The 18,120-nt window shown below is 43.8% G+C and overlaps 1 protein-coding gene and 1 long non-coding RNA gene across 2 annotated transcripts; one reads left to right on the forward strand and one right to left on the reverse strand.

The window, feature by feature from the left end:
- Positions 1-1,462: 1,462 nt before the first annotated feature.
- On the forward strand, positions 1,463-14,839 carry LOC115078103 (monocarboxylate transporter 13-like). The gene is made up of 5 exons (XM_029580747.1): positions 1,463-1,721; positions 3,726-3,981; positions 7,090-7,233; positions 7,568-8,353; positions 13,217-14,839. Exons 2-5 carry the CDS (start codon positions 3,777-3,779, stop codon positions 13,423-13,425), a joined length of 1,344 nt encoding a protein of 447 aa, XP_029436607.1. The 5' UTR covers positions 1,463-1,721; positions 3,726-3,776; the 3' UTR covers positions 13,426-14,839.
- Positions 14,840-15,278: 439 nt separating this feature from the next.
- Positions 15,279-18,120, reverse strand: LOC115078104. Its single transcript, XR_003853072.1, has 2 exons — positions 17,832-18,120; positions 15,279-17,135 (listed from the first exon to the last, which is right to left on the reverse strand). It is a non-coding gene; the product is annotated as an uncharacterized LOC115078104 (long non-coding RNA).

Below are 18,120 nucleotides of genomic sequence, written 5' to 3' on the forward strand. Positions count from 1 at the left end.
TTTGAACTGAAAGGTATTGAAAATTTGATCAACTCATACACTGAAGTATGTGTACACATACTGGTGTCTGAAACAATCACTACAATAGTATGGTTTCAACCAATGAATAGACTTCTCATTCATAGCTTCAGTGTATGAGTTGATCGAATTTTCAATACCTTTCAGTTCAAATAGTGTGCTCGTGGAAGAGCCAACAGATGTGGCTGTTAAGCCCCTGAGGCAGCTCCTAGAAGAGCGAAACTCGGCCAGAGTCGGGCAAGATTCAATAAAAGTCCTTTTTCCCCGATCCATCTCTTCGTGTTCATTGCTGCTAGCCACCTTGGATCGGCTTCCGCTTTGTTTTTTTGGGACCAAATGCAACCCATTGCACTAATGCATGGAGGTGTTAATTTAAAAATAAAGAAAGCTCACATTTTTTGCTTTCTGTTTTTGCTCATTAAATCTTATCTCCCTGCTACTTTGTATTGGAGGGGCTTGCTAGAGTATTTCATGGGGCATTATTTATTTATGTTTTTTTTAAATTTCTGCTTTTTTTGCTTATTGCATACAAAATATACATTTTTCTCTTCAAGATTTTCTGGGCGTGTATTTGAATTTGCATGAAAAAAAAACCCAAGGTAAAAAGAAGCAAAGTGTTACATAAAACAACCCGAGAGAACTCCAACGGAGGCTTCAGATAAAGGCTTTACAGAGAAAAATAAATGGAAACCCCGTCAAGTCATTAATTAATTCTTCTTGTAAAAATTATCCAGGCTTTTTAAGGTTTGGGCCAGCGTGCCGAGGCGGTCCCGAAGCAGACTCCTCTTTGGCCTGGATATTTGGCGCCCTAAGCGGTTGCTTCCCTCCTATGCCTAAAACGTAGCTGAACCCAAAGCCCTGACTCAGCACTGTACCTATCAGAATAAGTTTCTGCGATCACGTGATGATGTTGCGAAGCGTAGCGTGGCGTCACTAAGGAAGAGGCTAGCCCGGCAAATGGGGAAGAAACCTCCCTTGTGATTGGAAGAGCCCTGCGAGCTCCGCCCTCCTTTCCGCAAGAGCCGGGTTTCACGTGAACGGGCACGCGCCCGTCCCTCCTCCCGCTTGCTTTTCTCGTTCATTCATTGGCGCGTGCGAGAGGACGGGGGTTTTTTTTTTTTTCTTATTATTATTTTTATTTTATTATAATGTGATTTATTTATGTATACTAAGTATTGTCGTGGACTGCCGGAGGAGAAGGGAAAATACATGACGGCGACAATTGGGCAGAACCGGGTTGGGAGGTTGACGCGGATACGTTGGTTGAAATAACGGTTTCTGGTGGGCTTTAGGCGAGCGCGTGAGGAACGGGAAACGCATCCTGTCAGTCACCTGCAAGTGGGCGGGGCATCATCGATCCCCAGGTACCCGTCGATGACTTGCGAGTGGGCGGGGCATCCGTCCCCAGGGTGATGTCATCTGCAGGTGTTTTCCAGGTGTGTTTTCTTGCCTGTAGCTCCTCCCCCATGCCTTCCTTCAGTTGATGGGGTTATTAATGGTGCCTGTCAGAAATAAACCTTAACGTTAGCTATGTATTTATGGAGGCTGGGGTAATTCTTAGAGGTCATCAACTAATATATGCACAATGAAGCCTCCGATGACCGCGGAGCTTCAGCTTTTAAGTAAAGAGGAAATCGATTCTTGGCTATTTAATGGTGCTGTGATTCGGCTGCCTGATAACTTGATGGACTTCTGTTTTGCAGGTATGTTATGTTCAATTAGTGGGGGTAATTAAGTGTCTTTTAAAAACAAACCTGGCCCACTTGGCTGCCTGTCTCCTTACCCTACTGCTTGCTTTTCTCCATGGCCAAGCAGGATAAACAGTCGCGCGGCTATAATTGTTAATCCTGCTGTCCACGGAGAAAAGCAGTTATAGGTAAGCAACGCTGTTTCTAGCCAGCAGGGAACCTTTGCTCGTTTAAGGTGGCTCTGCCGTCGGGTCTGAGAAGCTCAAAGGAGGCAGGATGCCTTTCCACTGGTCTCCTTTCTTCCGCATTGATTTCCTGTCACTCCACTGCTTTTCCTTCTCCCGCTCTCTCCTCCCCTGCGGGCCCTTCCGAGCTCCAACTCCACTGTTCCCAATCTCAACATGGTCTGCCTTCCCAGCCATTTCCTCTCCATCCTTTCTATTCGCTGGTAATTCATCGTCAGTTGGATTAAAAAGGAAGCAATTTTAGGTTTCTGAGTTACTATTTTCTCAAAATATTTAACTTTCTGTTTAATGGGATGGGATGGTGCTAGATACAGCCTTTCAGGTATTACATTTTCTCACTTAAGAGTCCTACTTGCCCCACTTGCTCTATTCTTCTTTAACCTTTGAAGGTAGATAATTAGACATAGTGATTCCTGTAAGAAAACGAAATCCCCATATTTTCTCTTCTTTGCTTCTGAGTCACTCCAGAACACTTTTCTCTGTCCACTGCTAGCCTTTGCCAGTCTTTGTCCACAGTAAAGCATTCCAAATGTTAAGTCCACTGTTTCTATTTTCCACCTCTTATCTGTCTTTCTACTAAACTGTAAGCTCCATGGAGCAGGGACACTATCTTGTGTGTGTATGACCAGCTCTGTGTACATCTTGTAGCGCTGTAAATATTCAATAGTAGTAGTAGGTGGAATGGGTATTATCTGTCCCCCGGTGACACAGCCTATCAGTCACTTGGAGGTAAACGAGGTCTCTAATTTCCCTTTGCATCATCTGTCGTTTATTTGTAGGAGTTTTCGTTTCTGTCAGTGACAGCTGCCTTAGTTCTTCTTCCGCTCCTTCCCTGCTTGATCCACCTCCCTCAATGAATTATTTACTTCCAGGCAAGGAGGCTCCTGTTATCCATTACTATAGGTTAAACTGCTTGTTAATCATCTACTGTTGGGATGGAACTTTTGGTTCCTCAGGTTAACTACTCTGTTGTTATCAGCTATTTGGTGCAGATTGCACCACTTCTGAACAATTTCTAGGTGAAGGCTTCCTGTGGTGATAAAGCCATTACATTCAGCAGCACATAAACTAAAATTGGAACAATACCGAGATTTCAGCTTGCATTTTCCCCAGGTGAATACACCTCTTGCTCTTCCACCAATGAGAGGCTTTATGTTCCTGTTCAGTACTTGTTGAAATGCTTGTCATCTTGGTTATTTCTTTTGAAAAAAAAAAACCTGTTTTACAAATGCTTTCTACTCCCACTAATGCTTCTCATGGCAGCATTTCCTAGAAAGGGAAGATCATGTTAGAGAAGAAAGCATATCATTACAGAGCATGTGGGAACATCATGCTGAACCAACAGGCAGCCACGGACGCTATCTCCTTTCCACTGCTTGCAGAGGAAGCTACAGTCTGCCATTCCAGTTGCTCAGTCCCGGGAAGGTGGTGCCTGGGGGAAAAAAACAGCTGTGGATCAGAGGTATCTCAGCAGTATCCAGAGCACAGGGTTCCTGGAACTCTGCAATTACAGGGAAATCCATCAGCCTGACATAGCGGTGGCCTGCATTCTCTGTAAAGCAGTCAGGGAGCAGCTGATATGGATAACCAGATGACTGTGTCTTGCTGTCTCTGATCTCTGTTCCCATGGAAGCTGTTGGTTGCTAATCCCCGTGGAGTTCTTGCTCACTGTACTGTAATGTTTTCTGAAACATCTGCCTGAAAATCAGAGGAGAAAGAAGCTTTGAAAATCCTCATTATCCCTGAACTGACAACCTTTTCTCTCATCTTTCAGTTTACAGTCACCCTTAAATTTAGCCTCTGTCCAGGGAGCTGTCTGTAAAGCATGGCTTCCTTGGTGTATCCGGAGCCTCCCGATGGAGGCTGGGGCTGGATGGTGGTGTTGGCAGCCTTCTTCCAGACTGCGCTGGTTTTCGGGGTGATCCGGTCCTTCGGAGTCTTCTTCGTGGAGTTTGTGCGGTATTTTGATGAGCTCTCTGGCCGCGTCTCCTGGATTACATCCATCGGCATCGCAGTGCAGCAGTTTGCCAGTGAGTAGTGGGTTGAATGCTATGCATGCTTCTGGCTGGGGTGTTTGTAATATAATCAACCACCACTGTCTCTTATTCATGATATGGTTAGCACATAAATAGGCCAATGCAATAAGATGTGTGTTCAAAACAGATGCTCATAATGAGAGCCCATTTTACCTAACAAGTGCGCAGCCTCTTCCCCTGTGCTCCTGATGCAGTATTTAAATGAGAGGGAAATCAGGCCAGCATAAAAAAAGGCACACTAAGGGAGAATTGTGCTTTTCTGGCACTCAGAGGAGTTTATTGCATTGGATGCCCACAATTATAACAGGCGCTCAAAAATGAGCGTTTGTTTTGATTGCGCTTGATTTTTTTTTTTTGCTGAGGTGCTGATTTCAGTGCCAAAGTTTATTATCAGGGCCCATTGCTACAGGGGTCCAAATTATGCAGTCATAAGAAAAATGTGCTTCTTTTTGATCAAATTATTATACATATATTTTTCTCCACCGCAAGCAGTAAATTCAAAGGTCAGGATGATACTAAGGAGGAGGACACGTGTTTCTCATGAGCCTTTGTCTGTGAGTTAACTTTACTCCACCTCCGGAACTAGAGTTAAATTCCCCATGTTAAACAAAATGTGAGTTGGGTGCACTTTCCTGCATCAGGCAGGAATAGCTAATGTCCTCATCTACATGGAATTAGCATGCGTTGGGCACAGTCCAGTACACGTTTCTTAGGGCATGCGTTTTGGACACTATTCTGGTGCGCCCAACCGCAAGTAAAGCTGTGCGTAGCTTATTGCATCAGCCCGAGTATGGGTATCACAGCAGCGTAGCTCAAGTGACTAGGGAGAGGTGGAGTAATGAAGGTGAGAGAGATGGAGGAGTGGAGCAGGCAGTGGGGGATGAGAAAAAGGGGGAAGGGGTGGGAAGAAGGAGATTAGCATTACAAGAAAAGTAATAGGGGATACTAACCAGGAAGAAAGGAGGAGGGAGATTTTAAGTGGTAGAGGGTTGACTGAATAAATTGGGTGGAAATAAAGTTCAACATACATTCATTGGCTAGCTTTTGGGAGTTGACACGCGCCGTTTTGACCTCAGGAAGAGAGTATAAGCTCTTGCATGTTAGTCAATGAATGTATTTAGTCCAACAAAGGGATATCACTTTAGGCTTTTTATTTCTGTGCATTCGAGTGGGATCACACAGCAACCACACTCTTTTCATCCAGGAGAGGGTTGGATAAGGCTCGACCTACCAAGGTTTGAGAACTAATGAATTAGAACAAGAAGTTATGAGGTCAACATTGAGAGCTGGTGGGCAGCAAAAGTATCCAAGGAAAGTTAGGTGCATAGCGTTTCCCAGATATTCAGCAGAGCTTACATGTACGAGCCTCCTGCTAAATAAACTCAGATAGTTAGGGCTGTGATCTTCCTGACCAGACTCAGGGTGCTTTAGCTGGCAAGTGCTCAATATGTGCACCCATGGGCTAAAGTTTTTTTTAGCTCCGCCCCCATTGCCTCCATTGATGCTTCTTTTTGTCTGAATGAATTTTGTGTGCACAAAATTTATGTGGGGGTGGCCAACTCAGGGCCATGAAAGCCATGAACAGGCCAGGTTTTCAGGATATTCAGAATAAATGAGAGAGATTTGCATGCACTGCCTCTATTGTATTTATTGTGGACATTCTGAAAACCTGGCCTGATGGTGGCTCTCCAGGACTGGAGTTAGCCACCCCCCAATTTAAATGGTCGGTGGGGGAAAACTTATATAATTTTTTTTTTGGCATATGTATCTCGAAAAGCTACCCTCACAGATGCTTTCAATATTGATCTCTATCTTTTGGCACTTGGAAGGTTTTTTTCTTTAAACTTCAGGATTGATTGAGCTCCATACACACTTACACAAACCCAGGGGTTACCTATTAATTTCTTATGATTGTGGGAAGAAAGGGGGAGGGGGGTGCACAAATGGCGATTCCTGAAAATGCAGGTGTTTGTCATCTGTCACTCCAGCATTTGACTGTGAAAGCCAAAGAACGTGTGTGCAGGATGCAGCCACAGAGGTGCGCATCAACAGTAATAAGATGACAGAGTACCGCCCTCTGCACCGTTTAGGGTACAGGAATGAGTTTGCCTCTGTCACTCTTCAGGCATCAGAGCAGCTTTTCTTGGCCATCTTACTCTAAGAATTTGTAATGCAACAGCTTGTCTCATCAGCCTACTACACTACTGAAGAAGGAAGCCATGTGCTAGAAAGCTGACCTTTGCAGTCTGCTAAACTGGCTGAACTCTCCTTCCCTGGTTGTTCCTTCTGCCTGTCTATTACAGACCACATGAGCTGCTGCTATGTGAGAGTTTTGCTGGCATGGAGCTGAGTGAGGCTCACGTTGCTAAAGATAGGTTGATTACAATCAGGAATTTAAAATAAACAGTCCATTGCATTTTGCCAGGAATGTGCTCAGTCAGCCAGTAATTGCTTGGGGAGAGTGTTGCAGGCTGCTGAAGCATGACGATAGTAAACTGTCTCTCCACCAGTACCTCCCGCAGTGATGTGAGAGAGGCCGGGTGAAGCTGTGAGATCACAAGCCAGCGATCTTGCATAGTTCCCTACAGTGCATTCTGCTGTGAGAGGCTGGGCTTGCAGGAGCTGTGAGTGCCCCCTATAGTCTGTGCTCCTGCACCATTCTCTACAGCGTCTCCTGCTAGGTGTGGAAGAACTGCGAGCTGCACCATTCCCTATAGTGCCTCCTGCCATTTATTGAAAAGACTTATCCCTCTCAATCACCAACTCTTGATGGTTTACAGTAATATACATACAAATAACTTCATGAACTTGTATATTAAAAGAAAATTTAAAATTTCAGTTATGAAAAAACTAAAAAATATAACAAAATGTGCCTAGTGCTCATACTAAAAAATCCTAACATAATTACTGCTGAGTAAGGTTGAGACTATAGGAGATCACCTCCCCCAGAATCAGTACTCCCGCATCATCTCCTACAGTGCCTCCTGCTGGGACTACAGGAGCTGTGAACTCCTCCCCTAGAGTGCTTCATTCTGGTAGTGACTGGATTATTTGGTTTAGCTCTTTCCTGAAATGACAGCCATGTGTGTCTCTCTATGACAGGTCCTGTGGCCAGCGCTCTCAGTACTCGCTATGGTGCCCGCCCTGTGGTTATAACTGGAGGATTGGTCTCAGGGCTGGGGTTTTTTCTTGCCTCTTTTGCCACCAGCTTGATTCACCTTTACCTGTGCATTGGACTTCTCTCAGGTACAGTACGCAGCCAAGTTTTAGTCTGCAACATGATGGCTTTCAAAAACCTGGCTGGAAAATTTTAACAGCCAAGCTGACATAGCCACTTTGAGAGAGTTTTCTGTTCTCGGCTGAAGTTTAAATCCAGATCTTAAAGTCTCAGAATTACTTGAAATTATTTTTCATCCATAGTTCAATTGTGCAGACTAATGTTTCCCCAATTGTACTGAGAGGCAGACCGTGTTTGCTGCTATATGTTACCCCAGGAGAGCAATGGCTGTGTACAAGCGAAGCAGCAACAGAATACTGTCTTGTTAGGGTCCTACCCATACTCTTTTTTGCTTTGTTACAGGATTGGGCTGGGCCATGGTTTTCACCCCTTCTATTGCCTCCGTGGCCCGCTACTTTAAAAAGAGGCGAAGCTTGGCGACTGGACTGGCGTTCACTGGTGTGGGGCTCTCATCGTTTGCCTTCTCCCCACTCTTCCAGTACCTTGTGGACTCCTATGCGTGGCGTGGTGCACTCATCATTCTGGCTGGCATGACCTTTAACCTTATGGTCTGTGGTGCTCTCATCCGGCCACTGACCCTGAAGGAGGATCTACTGGCCTCTGGAAAGGAGGGGGCAGAGCAGAGCCAAGGCAGGAACTGCCTGGGGAAGTGTTCCTCCCTCTTTGGCTTGTCCTTGTTGTCCCATTGGCCCTTCATGAGATATGTCTTGGCCATCACCCTAATCAACACAGGATATTTTGTTCCATATGTCCACCTGGTGGCACATGCCCGAGGTGAGGGCTTTGATGAATACGAGGCAGCCTTCCTAATGTCTGTGGCAGCTGCAGCTGACCTCTGTGGCCGGATCTTTTCTGGCTGGATGGCAGACTGGGGCAGGTTCCAGATCCTTCACATCTTGGTGTTTTGGACCTCCCTGACGGGTCTGAGCCTGGTCTTGGTCCCGCTTGGACAGAGCTATGCTGCACTGCTGGCAATTAGCACTGCCTATGGATTTTGTGCTGGTGCCATGACTCCTGTGGTATTCTCCTTGCTGCCAGACATTGTGGGCATTGGACGCATATTTGGAGCTCTTGGTCTGCTGCAGCTGCTAGAGAGCATCGGTGGTCTTCTTGGAGCCCCTTTGTCTGGTAAGAATTAGTTTTCTTTAGCTCTCTTTACTCCTGAAAGTTTGTGTAAAGACAGAGGATTGTGAATCCACTTGGATATGTTGAATTAAGGATCAACAAACAAGTTGTAGATGACACCTTTTTATTGGACTAACCTAACAAAATGATATCATCTATTCTTTAAATTCTGTTTAGTAAATATCAAGAATATACAACAACTTGACATGGTTGTGTTTGGTTCTTAACATACCATGTCATTAACATCAAGAATACACTGAAACCTCCCCCACCGAGGTATCATCTATAACTTATTTGTTGAACCTCGGTTCTACATATCTGAAGACAGACTATCCCTGCAGTAAAGTCTGTGCACTATATTTATGTAGGAAAAATGACCCACTGCTAAATCTGTCATTCAAGGAAAGCTATACAGATATACATGACATAGTGTCATTAATACTCTGCTTTCTCAATCCTGGGAGAAAGATTCTCAGAGCTGAGACATTTCTGCTCTCTGTGCTCTCAATCTCAGGGGAGAGACTTTCCGAGTAGAGATGTTTCCATTCTGTGTGCTTCACTTTGTTGTTGGTATTTTTGTAATGAATTGATTCAGAGATTATAAAGTTAGGAAATTGATGCCCAGGTGTTGAAGAGTAGCTTGCTGTCTTATCTTTCAATTTTACTTTACGTTTTTTTGCTTCCTGCTATAGATCTTTAACAACGTATCCCATTGTGTGTCTGGTTACTAGTGGCAGGCAATTCTTGTGCCGAGTAAGAAATCTCTCACTGGTTGGGATGTAGGTTGGACATATTAATTTCTCTGAGGACAAGCAGAATATGCAGTCTACACACATGGGGACATCATCAAACGGGGTCCGGGTTGGAGCCTTTACAGGGGTCCTCCTGTACCTCAGCCGGTTAGACAAACTGCAGGCAAGGAAGTGACCTTGAAAATAAGAACATAAGAAATTGCCATACTGGGTCAGACCAAGGGTCCATCAAGCCCAGTATCCTGTTTCCAACAGAGGCCAAACCAGGCCATAAGAACCTGGCAATTACCCAAACACTAAGAAGATCCCATGCTACTGATGCAATTAATAGCAGTGGGTATTCCCTAAGTAAGCTTGATTAATAGCAGTTAATGGACTTCTCCTCCAAGAACTTATCTAATCCTTTTTTAAACACAGCTACACTAACTGCACTAACCACATCCTCTGGCAACAAATTCCAGAGCTTTATTGTGCGTTGAGTGAAAAAGAATTTTCTCCAATTAGTCTTAAATGTGCTACTTGCTAACTTCATGGAGTGCCCCCTAGTCCTTCTGTTATCCGAAAGAGTAAATAACCGATTCACATCTACCCGTTCTAGACCTCTCATGATCTTAAAGACCTCTATCATATCCTCCCTCAGCTGTCTCTTCAAGCTGAACAGCTCTAACCCTTTTCAGCCTTTCCTCACAGGGGAGCTGTTCCATTCCCTTTATCATTTTGGTAGCCCTTCTCTGTATCTTCTCCATCGCAATTATATCTTTTTTGAGATGCGGCGACCAGAATTGTACACAGTATTCAAGGTGCGGTCTCACCATGGAGCGATACAGAGGCATTATGACATTTTCTGTTTTATTCACCATTCCCTTCCTAATAATTCCTAACATTCTGTTTGCTTTTTCAACTGCTGTAGCACACTGAGCCGACGATGTCAATATATTTTCCACTATGATGCCTAGATCTTTTTCCTGGATGATAGCTCCTAATATGGAACCTAACATTGTGTAACTATAGCATGGGTTATTTTTCCCTATATGCAGCACCTTGCACTTGTCCACATTACATTTCATCTGCCATTTGGATGCCCAATCTTCCTGTTTCACAAGGTCTTCCTGCAATTTATCACAATCCACTTATGATTTAACTACTCTGAATAATTTTGTGTCATCTACAAATTTGATAACCTCACTCGTCGTATTCTTTTCCAGATCATTTATAAATACATTGAAAAGCACCAGTCCAAGTACAGATCCCTGAGCCACTCCACTGTTTACCCTTTTCCACTGAGAAAATTGTCCATTTAATCCCACTCTCTGTTTCCTGTCTTTTAACCAGTTTGTAATCCACGAAAGGACATCGCCTCCTATTCCATGACTTTTTTAGTTTTTTTAGAAGCCTCTCATGAGAGACTTTGTTAAACACCTTCTGAAAATCCAAATGTACTACATCTTTATCCACATGTTTATTAATCCTTTCAAAAAAAATGAAGCAGATTTGTGAGGCATGACTTCTCTTGGGTAAATTCATGCTGGCTATGTTCCATTAAACCATGCCTTTCTATTGCTCTGTGATTTTGATCTTTAGTTTCCACTATTTTTCCTGGCACTGAAGTCAGGCTCACTGGTCTATAGTTTCCCGGATCGCGCCTGGAGCCCTTTTTAAATATTGGGGTTACATTGGCCACCCTCCAGTCTTCAGATACAATGGATGATTTTAATGATTAGATTATACATTTTAACTAACAGATCTGAAATTTCATTTTTTGAGCTCTTTCAGAACCCTGGGTTGCATACCATCTGGTCCAGGAGATTTGATACTCTTTAGTTTGTCAAGCTGACCTACTGCATCTTCCAGGTTCACAGTGATTTGGTTCAGTTCATCTGACTCGTCATGCTTGAAAAACATCTCTGGAACCAGTATCTCCCAACATTCTTATTAGTAAATACAAAAGCAAAGAATTAATTTAGTCTTTCTGCAATGGCCTTAATCTTCCTTAAGAACCCCTTTAACTCCTCAGTCATCTAACAGTCCAACAGACTCCCTCACAGTCTTCTTGCTTCAGATATATTTTTAAAAGTTTTTATTATGAGTTTTTGCCTCTATGGCCAACTTCCTTTCAAATTCTTTCTTAGCCTGCCTTATTGTTTTACACTTAACTTGACAATGTTTATGCTTTTTCCTATTTTCTTCAGATGGATCCTTCTTCAAATTTTTGATGGATTTTTTTTTTGGCTAAAATAGCCTCTTTCACCTCATCTTTTAACCATGCTGGTAATTGTTTTGCCTTCCTTCCACCTTTCTTAATACATGGAATACATCTGGACTGTGCGTCTAAGACTGTATTTTTAAACAATGTCCATGCCTCTTGTACATTTTTAACCTTTGCAGCTGCACCTTTCAGTTTTTTTCTAACTATTTTTCTCATTTTATCAAAGTTTCCCTTTTGAAAATTTAGTGTTAGAGCTGTATATTTACATATTGGCCCCCTTCCAGTCATTAGTTTTATTAGCCTTTGTTAACAATTTTATTATAAATGTTCTCTGTATTTGACTATGGAAATATTTTTTCCTGCTTTTTCTGTTTTATGTAAACCGGTATGATTTGCATTTTAATGTAAGAATGTCGGTATATAAAAATTATAAATAAATAAATAAATAATTAGTTTAAATTTGATCATTTTATGATCACTATTGCCAAGTGGCCTTACCATCATTACCTCTCTCACCAAATCCTGTGTTCCACTAAGAATTAAATCTAAAATAGCTCCCTCTCTCATTTGGTTTCTGAACCAGTTGCTCCATGAAGCAGTCGTTTATTCCATCCAGGAACTTTGTCTCTAGCATGTCCTGATGTTACATTTATCCAATCAATATTAGGGTAATTGAAGTCTCCCATTGTTACTTGCACTGCCAAATTGGTTAGCTTCCCTGATTTCTCTTAGCATTTCATCATCTGTCTGACCATTTTGTCCAGGTGGATGGTAGTATACTCCTATCACTGTACTCTTACCCAACACACATGGGATTTCTACCCATATAGATTCTACTGAGCATTTAGTCTCTTGTATGATCTTTATCCTGTTGGACTCTACATCCTACTGGCAAGGACTAGCATGGGTGTAGCTTCCTTATTGCGGCGGTTACTACCCCTAACTAATTAAGCTAAATATTTCACTTAGATGCAGCTTCAACACTGCTCTCTACATTAATGGTGGGGGTGGAAGGGAAATAGAACCAAATGGTTACTAAGAGCCAAGAGAAACAGATAAGTATGAGAAAAAAAAAAAGTGCGAAGCTTGCTGGGCAGACTGGATGGGCCGTTTGGTCTTCTTCTGCCGTCATTTCTATGTTTCTATAAGAGGAAGGTGAAATTACTTCTTACCTGATAATTTCCTTTTCTAAGAAGAGCAAACCAGTCCACCATCCCGCCCCGGGCTGCCTTGAGGCAGTTGACTTTCTTCTATTGTGAGAGTTCCTTATTAAGGAACGTATTGTAGGGCAAGGATCTCTGATGCACATGGACTTGCAGTATGTTGATCTAGTCAAAGGTTATGCCCGTCTCTCATCTGCTGGAGTCAGAGAATACTGAAGGATCGCAGGTGGCACACCAGGTTATCTGGGTGCTTTTCAGCTTTTCTCTGACTCCATCTGCTGGAAGGGAGGCATAACCAAGCAGTCTGGACTGATCCTTGGCACTACAGGAATGAAAATTAGCAGGTAAGAACCAATTTTCCGTTCTCTGAGGATAGTGTGATATCAGTCCTCACAAAATCCTTCTGCTTCTCCCAAGTTGGTGGTTTCTCCAAAATTGTAACTATATTTTGAACTGAGGGGGGGGCCCCTACATGAATGCTGTGACATGAGATATCCCATACTTGCTTATTAGAGCATGTCAGAAAGCTCTGGTAATTTTGGTGTCAATGCTCCACTTGGGGGTCCATCCCATGACATCATCCATGTGTGAGGACTGCTGCTGCTATCCTCAGAGAACATGTGTTGCAGGTAAGTAACTTTGCTGTGTTGGGGTATGAGATCTGTCACTGGTTGGGGTGGAGGCTGGTTACGTTCACATGCGGTTCTTTTAATTCTGCTGAGTTAGAATTCTCTCTGTTTTTCAGGGTGGCTGCGGGACCTGACAGGAAACTATTCAGCATCGTTTGGTGTTGCCGGAAGTTTCCTACTGTTGGGGAGTCTGGTCCTGTGCACTCTGCCAAATTTCTTCTCCTGCCGTGCTGCGAAGCCTCTCGCCCAATTAGACGTTATCCCGGAGGTGCTCAAACCGGACCCGGCTAGCGAGTTTTTGGAGCATGAGATCATTGTGCATTAGGACAGAGATAAAGCTGCTGTTAGCGCAGATAGCGTGCGGAGTAGCTTTTGCTGCTGTATTCAGGAAATAGATGAAAGGTACAGAAGGAGAGTTTGAAGGGGCTAAGTCCTATGGTGACCAAGGAACGACCTGCTAGCCTTTTCACCACAGTGTGAAATGGAATCCTATCACAGGACACAAGAACCTCCCACGTAGGTGGAACAGCTCAGTCTGCCAAGCACTCGGAAATATAAAGTGGGCTTAGCACAGAGACGGGGAAACTCTCCCAATGTGTATTAGTAATTATTCTTCTTAACGAATTTAAGAATTTCCATTCTGTTTCTGATTTCTGGCGTTTCCAGTGAATTGCCACATGTTGATCTTGTTTACCAGGGCTTCTGCCCCCGATGAAAGCTGTGAGTTTTTACATTTTTGTAGCACTTTACAGATATTACTAATTGTTGTGGCCATGGCATGGAATTCTTCGACTGTGGCTTATGGAAACCCTGCTGTGGCCCACACATGGGGTATGGGAAGCACCATCACTTACTGTGCCAAAAAGCAAAAAAAAAAATCATTGAGGGAGGAGGGTGTTTCACTAGCCCCCTTAGGGTTAGGACTTCAGTATCCCAGCATGCTCTCTGCTTCAGTGCTGCTGCCAAGATTATAATTCTGCAAGTGCCTTACCCCTGCTTCAGCCCAATCTTTAGCCATACAATGTTGTGCCCAGAGAATACAACATGGCAGATTCTATTTCTTGTGTAGAATCTGCAGGATGGCGTAAAAGAAACTTCCCCACTCTTGAACACTTAGCCCGGCCCTTTGCTCTTCCCTTCTGATTCAGTAATGACATGTTCTGTAATGCTATGGGAGCAACTTGATATTCATGGAGGGTAACAACACTGGGAATGCCTTGGCTGCTTCTAGGTGGAGCACCCTCACCCCCACAATCTGAAATGCTCCAGCTCTCAAGTGATTGCAAATCATCCCTTTCTCAGAGACCTAACCAGTAACATGCGTTCATGTGGCAGAGAGACAGAACGGGCTGCATACTGGGGTGAGCCCATCCCAAATCCTGTATTGGTTTGCCAGTCACTCTCAGAACACACCTGATGTGTGTGTTTCCATGTACTGCTTCCGATGGTGGGTGGCAAGATGTCTGTTATGTGAGCATATTGCTGCTCTACATTTAGAGGTCGATATTCAGCCGCGGAGTGGGTAGTTAAGTTAGCCAAATATAGCTATTCAGTTAACTTACAGGCCGATACAGTACTGTGCGCTCCAGCGGAGCGCACTGTTAACCCATGTTTGGATGGGTGTTTTCGCGCAGTAAGGGGTAATAGCGCGTCAAAAACGCGCGTCCAAACCCCCCCCCCCCTCGAAGCTAATAGCGCCCGCAACATGCAAATGCATGTTGATGGCCTTTTTAGTTATTCCCGCACGATACAGAAAGTAAAATGTGCAGCCAAGCCGCACATTTTACTTTCAGAAATTAGCGCCTACCCAAAGGTAGGCATTAATTTCTGCCAGCACCGGGAAAGTGCACAGAAAAGCAGTAAAAACTGCTTTTCTGTACACCCTCTGACTTAATATCATGGCGATATGATGGAAGAGCTTGTGTGGACCTTCTCTTGCAGCCACCCACCATATTAGTCTCTTTAGTCTTATTTGTTTATTTAACATTCTTATATTCCGCAACACCCAAATATTGTTGATCAGTGCGGAGAACAAGAAAACCAATCATAAATATATAATAACAATTACATGACAAAAAAATTCATTAAAGCTAACACACAAATCAAATAGCATAAACATCCCTCAAAAAGAAAGCTTTTTCTTTCAGCTCTTGTGAATGGACATGAATTGCTGCCTTATATTGCTTCTGGCTGCTAATCTGTTGTTCTCTCAAATTTTTTAATTTATTCTTTATTTTAGTGATACTTTTTTTTTTTAAGAACAAATTTAGATAGTAGTACCATTTGCTTTTTAGCCGTATCCAAGATTATTTTTCCACCAAAATGGAGTTTAACATTGCCTCTAGTGATTTTCAAGATGTCTGATTCAAAACTGGGCTTCAAAATATGTCCTAGATACTCTAAAGTAAATGTCTTTGACTGACTTCTATGGTTGCTGTGTTAGATAAATGATCCCTTCTCAAAATGTGCCAAATTGCATCAATTGTGCTCAAATGTCTCACAAGGCCTTGTAATTCCAAAAGAGTTTCCAGCATTGGAATAGTTTTGCTGATTTTCTGTAGTTGAATGAATTGCAAGATTCCTGATTCATTAGTTGCGGGCCTATCTTCTTCTATTGAGAATGTGTTCACTTTAGCCATTCTTTTTATGAAAGAGGAATTTGTATTATCTGTCTGTGTGACACTTCGCGGGATATCCAGCGATGGCGTAGATGGTTGATCTGGAGAAATGTTTGGAATAGGACACTCCAAAGAATCTAAAGAGGATGTGGAATGGTCAGAAGATATGGTTACCAGTGATGAAGTATCAGTATCGTACCCTATAGCTGTAGGTTCGTGGAAAACCTTTGTTTTGGACCATGTTCTTTGTTAGAGGAATCTGCTTCCTTCGGGTCAGACATACATTTCTGGATAAAGTTAGACCACATCCTTTTTGCAAGAGCATGATATTCACGATGAGGAAAAGGCAAAATGTTATCATCTGAATCATAGTCCATGTCATAAGACTGGTCGGAATGCCTGGAAATCTGTCCTTCATTAGTAAACTCTGAATCGGAATCAGCTAAGCTTCCAATATGTTTCGATTCATGCTTTGGCTTTCTTGTTGAAGAAGAACAAACGTCGGTCAGTTTCATGGTCGTTATGCTTTGATCTGGGCCTGAATGCGGAAATAGCTGGGCTTAATGTTGGTGCCCTGGGTTTGGCGCTGTCTATTGATTTTGAAGGTTCGGCGCCATGGATTTGCGCCGAAGACTGCGCCAGCTTCTGAGCCGATCCGCTAGGGGCTGACATTTTCCGGACTGAGCCATGTGACTTTCTCAACACGAGATGTTAAGTCTTTTGATCTCTCGGTGCAGAATGTGACACTTGCAACACAGACGAACATTCACTATGATCCTTTTCTTTTTCCGAGGAACGACCTTGACTCCCTCTCTTAGCAAGGGAGGTATGGGAGAAGGAATGGTAAGACTATTTTGTTTTGACATTTGGAGTTTATTTTTTTATAATAAATTTTTTTATATTTGTATTTTTATTTAAAAAATATTTTTTTTGTAATAAATCTACCGATTACACTTCTTTTTCTTATGTTTTGTTAAAAAGTCTGTATTGTGTGACATTGCATATCCTAGTTTAAATTCACAGTAAATACGTGCCCCCAGCGACATGTTCCCACAAGTCTTAAAATTCCTTGAGTTATGTTCAGGACCTAGACATCTAAGACAAATCTAATGGGTGTTGTGAACTGACATTTTTCTTCCAACACCTTTCGCAGAGTTTGAAGGGGATTTCTCCTTTTTTCGAGAACATATTTGGTGACAGAGAGACAGATAACCTGTCTTCATGCGTCAGCGGGCGAGAAAAAACTGAGGAAGTTGGGAGAAGTGATGCTTGGTCGGGAATGCCCACGCATGCTCAGTAAAGCTTCTGGAACATTTTGAGCCATAGAAGGAGAGAATACCCGAATTCAATGCTGGAGGCTGACGTCATCCCACGTGTGTGGCTGTAGTACGAGCTTGTCCACTGAGAAGACCCTAAGCTGCAAGTGGAAAATGAGGAAGAGTCAGAATGAGATGAGCTGCTCCTGTATCTGCACTTCTTTTTTTGATCCTCCCAAATCTTTCTCCATCCCCACTGCTGATCGCCTCCCTTCTCTCCTGGGAAGGGACTGCCGACAGTGCAGCTGTGCTGCTTGAGTGGCTAACTGCTCCAGGGTCAGTTGAGGCGCAGCGGTTCATCCATTCCCAGCTTTAGAGATGGAAATAGAGGCTGAAAACTCTAGGGGCTGTTCATATTCACCCCTGAGACGCTATGCCCACGCCTTAGTAGAGGAGCACCTGCCGAGGGTGCATACCTGACTGGTACCTGGGAAGGGCCCTGCCCCTCAGCATTCGCTGATGCCCAACAGATAGGCTGCCAGTGCCTTGCCCATGGTGCTCCTGTCCATCCTCCACTGGGAGAGCTGCAGCGTCCAGATGGCCCTGCCCCAGCCAGACTCCCGCCCGCCATGTTGACCAGTTCCAGCACCTAGTGGCCTTGCCCTACCTCCTCTTCGGTGGTCCCTGCCGGTGCCTGCTGTGCCAGCTTCCAAGCCTGCTCCAGAGGAGCACTCCCACTGTCCTGCCTGGTTTGCAGCCTGCTGTTCTATGCGACACACGGCGGGCTAGGACCGCCGGTCTGGAATGATGGGGCATTCTGGTGACCCTCTCTGGAGAAACTGGGCAGCGGGAATTACCTGCTCACAAGAAGGCTGGGGCTGCAGGAGAAGCAAGGGAGGAAGACTGCTGGGCAACAGGAAGATGCTGCTCCTGCAAATAAAATGTCAAGGTTAGCACTGCAAGTAGCATGCAACAACCTGTTTCTAAATTCGTTGCTTGTCTGTGTCCCCCCCCCCCCCCCTTTTTTTTTTTTTAATAAACATGTGGCAGGCTTATAACTGGTGCAACTAACAGAGACTAGTCCGACCTGAGGGAGGAAGGAGAAAGAGGCTGGGCAGGTCACCGCCCATGCCTCTTATCCCGTCC

This window comes from Rhinatrema bivittatum, chromosome 16, assembly GCF_901001135.1.
Source record: "Rhinatrema bivittatum chromosome 16, aRhiBiv1.1, whole genome shotgun sequence".
Lineage (NCBI taxonomy): Eukaryota > Metazoa > Chordata > Amphibia > Gymnophiona > Rhinatrematidae > Rhinatrema > Rhinatrema bivittatum.

Coding starts and splice junctions, on each gene's coding strand:
- LOC115078103 (XM_029580747.1), top strand. CDS start 3,777: ATGGCTTCCTTGGTGTATCCGGAGCCTCCCGATGGAGGCTGGGGCTGG. Junction 7,234..7,567: donor GTGCATTGGACTTCTCTCAG/GTACAGTACGCA, acceptor GCTTTGTTACAG/GATTGGGCTGGGCCATGGTT. Junction 8,354..13,216: donor TCTTGGAGCCCCTTTGTCTG/GTAAGAATTAGT, acceptor TCTGTTTTTCAG/GGTGGCTGCGGGACCTGACA.